Raw genomic sequence first — 2,711 nt, 5'->3', positions numbered from 1 at the left:
AGTCGGAGCCGATTCCATGGCACATAACAACAACAACAACAACAACTCTGCACAATCACATCAGCCTCATCTCCAAAGAATTCCTCTACCTTCCCTTCAAAAGTACCAACTATTCTGTGGGAGAATGATGAGGCGTTCTGCTCCCGTAAAGATTTACAGCCTCAGAAACCCTGTACAGGGTCACTGTGAGTCGGAGCCCATTCCATGGCACATAACAACAACAACAACAACAACTCTGCACAATCACATCAGCCTCATCTCCAAAGAATTCCTCTACCTTCCCCACAAACATACATTATCCAGGCTGTAAAGTTCTACACAATTATAGTGATTCAATCATAAATTGAGCACTGAGCTTCCTTGTAGCCAAAGCAAAAAAGGAAACAAAACCACTGTAACAGTTGAGTAAAGAGGAGGAATCAGTTAGGTCCAGAGTGGTCATAGAAGGCTTTAGGGGAAGGTAGGAGTTTTGTGAAGAAAGAAAAGTATCTGACTAGCTAGGTGGGGGTCCCTTCATGGAGCTGAGGGTCTGAGGCTGTCCCTCCACAGGGCCGCCCTGAGTGACATGGTGGGGCTGTGGGAGTCCGTGCAACAGCAAGGGGAAACCAGACTGCTCCGGGCAGTAGAGGACAAGTTCACCATTGAACCTTTCAAGGCTGAGTCGCCGAAGGACGTGGAAGAGCTGGCCAACCTCGTGCGGATCCAGAGGTGAGTGGGAGAGGAAAGTGGGCAGCACTCCTGCCGGCCATGCAGGCTGAGGAAGTGCAGGGCGCAAGGTCAACTTTTTCACTGGCACTTTCAGGGTCCTCTCTCTTTGGTGGTATCCCCTAGGCAGTGGCAACCCAGAACCTCTCACTGCAGTGAGCACCCGGGCAGAGAGCCCCTAAGACTTAAAGCTTTGCCCCATTTAAGACTCATCACCCCAGGCCCAGTATGTATCCTTAGCCAGAACCAGAGGGGCGCTGTCATGAACAGTACTAAAGGTACACAAATGCTTCGTCTCACAGTTGGGAGGCCAGGAGTCTACGTGCAAGGAGTTAGCAGGGCCGCGTTCCCTCTAAAGACTCAGGGGGAGCTCCTGCCTTGCCGGGCCCAGCTTCCGGTGGCTCTGGCCATCTTTGGTGCTCCTTGACTTGACTGCACCTTTGTTCCGTCTGCTTCTGTCTTCACTTCCTGGGGGTCTTTCCTGAAAGGACAGCAGTCATTGGATTTAGAGCCCACCCCGCTTTAGAATAAGGAGCCCTGGTAGTGCAGTGGGTAAGGCATTGGACAGTTAACTATACAGTCAATAGTTCAAATCTATCAGCTGCTCGGGAGAAGAAAGATGAGGCTTTCTGCTCCTGTAAAGGTTTATAGCCTCAGAAACCCTATACAGAGTTGCCATCAGTTAGAACCTACTTGGTGGTACACAGCCTCTGCCATGACTCCACAATGACCTCATGCTAACTGATAACATCTTCAAAGTCCTTATTTCCAAACTAGGTCACATTCACAAGTACCCTGGGAGGTGGCTTAGCACTTGAACGTACCTTTTTCATGGGCATGGTATTCAGTCATGGAGTCCTGGTGTGGTGCTGTAGGATGAGCACTGAACCGCAAGGTCTCTTTGAACTGCAGTGTCTGTGGTTCAAATCTACCAGCTGGAACCCCTGCCCAGGGTCGCTATGGGTCGGAACCAACTAACAGCAGCAGGAGCAGCAATTCAGTCCTAAAGAAGTTCTTCCTGCTTGGCGCGATGATGCCCATTCTGCATCTGGTGACAGAAGGGACACCTCCAGCCAGCTGCAAGGAAGCCAGGCCCATCTCTGCCCTCATTGTATAGATGGCTGAATGAAAGGTCAGAGAGCAGAGCACAGGCTAAAAGCCTCTCACTCATTGGCCACACATTTGAGCTCCTACTACATACTGTCTGGGATTGGTGCCGCTAAGTGCCACTCTTAGCCTCTTTTCACAAAATTCAGTCATCCCTGAAGGAGGTCTTTGTCCTAAAATCCCCCAGGGCAGCATTCCTCCTGGGGAACTTTGGCTGCCAAGGCAGGTGCTGTGGAGCAGGTAGGTGGGGGCTCCGCTCCAGGTGCAGAGTCTGCTCCGTTCTAACGGTGCCTCTTCTCTGTGTAGCACAAGAAGCCCCTCTGAAGATGCCGCTGACCAGCTGCCTGCTGTCCGGAACCTAAAGAAGTTGGAGTTTGCGTAAGTAAAGGGGTGTTTTTTCTCAACGTTAATTTGAAAGGAGATGTGTCCTCAGAATCATTCTTTTTTATTTTTTTTTCTGAAGTTTTCATTGTGAATTAAGTGAAAGTTTACAGGGCAGATCATCAGTTTTACATTCAACAAATCATATACCTTGTTTTATTACAATGATTATGATCCCTTCCATGTACCGTCAGTTAACAGTATTTCTCTCTATTCATTTTAGCTCCTTTTTTTTTTTTTTTAAACACTCAGGCATATATAATAATTTACACCACCAAAGGGCACATTCTGCAAGCCTGCCTCCTGGCCGCCAGCTCTTAGTCCCTCTCTTCCCATGAATCTAGAGTCCTCAGCTGCTCCCTCTCTCCATGTCCACATCTTTGTCTGCATCTCTGGTGTGGCTGCTTCTCTGGATAAAGTCCTGCATTCTGCTTCTGCTCTTCTCCCTTGATGGTCCTAGGGTCCTCTGTTTCTGGACTGTAAGATTAACTACTTTCCCATTTTTGTTATAAAACTTC

General features: G+C 48.8%; 1 protein-coding gene across 1 annotated transcript in view; it reads left to right on the top strand.

Moving 5' to 3' along the window:
• Window positions 1-2,711, top strand: part of CIITA (class II, major histocompatibility complex, transactivator) — a 40,965-nt gene that overhangs the window by 18,762 nt on the left and 19,492 nt on the right. Inside the window, exons 11-12 of the mRNA XM_006867244.1 lie at window positions 550-708; window positions 2,119-2,190. Coding sequence (XP_006867306.1) covers window positions 550-708; window positions 2,119-2,190 — 231 coding nt within the window. The remainder of the gene's footprint in view (window positions 1-549; window positions 709-2,118; window positions 2,191-2,711) is intronic.

Source organism: Chrysochloris asiatica, unplaced genomic scaffold (genome assembly GCF_000296735.1).
Source record: "Chrysochloris asiatica unplaced genomic scaffold, ChrAsi1.0 scaffold00102, whole genome shotgun sequence".
NCBI classification, from domain to species: domain Eukaryota; kingdom Metazoa; phylum Chordata; class Mammalia; order Afrosoricida; family Chrysochloridae; genus Chrysochloris; species Chrysochloris asiatica.
Note: the sequence above shows the minus strand (reverse complement) of the source record. Positions and strands in the feature narration are given on the sequence as shown.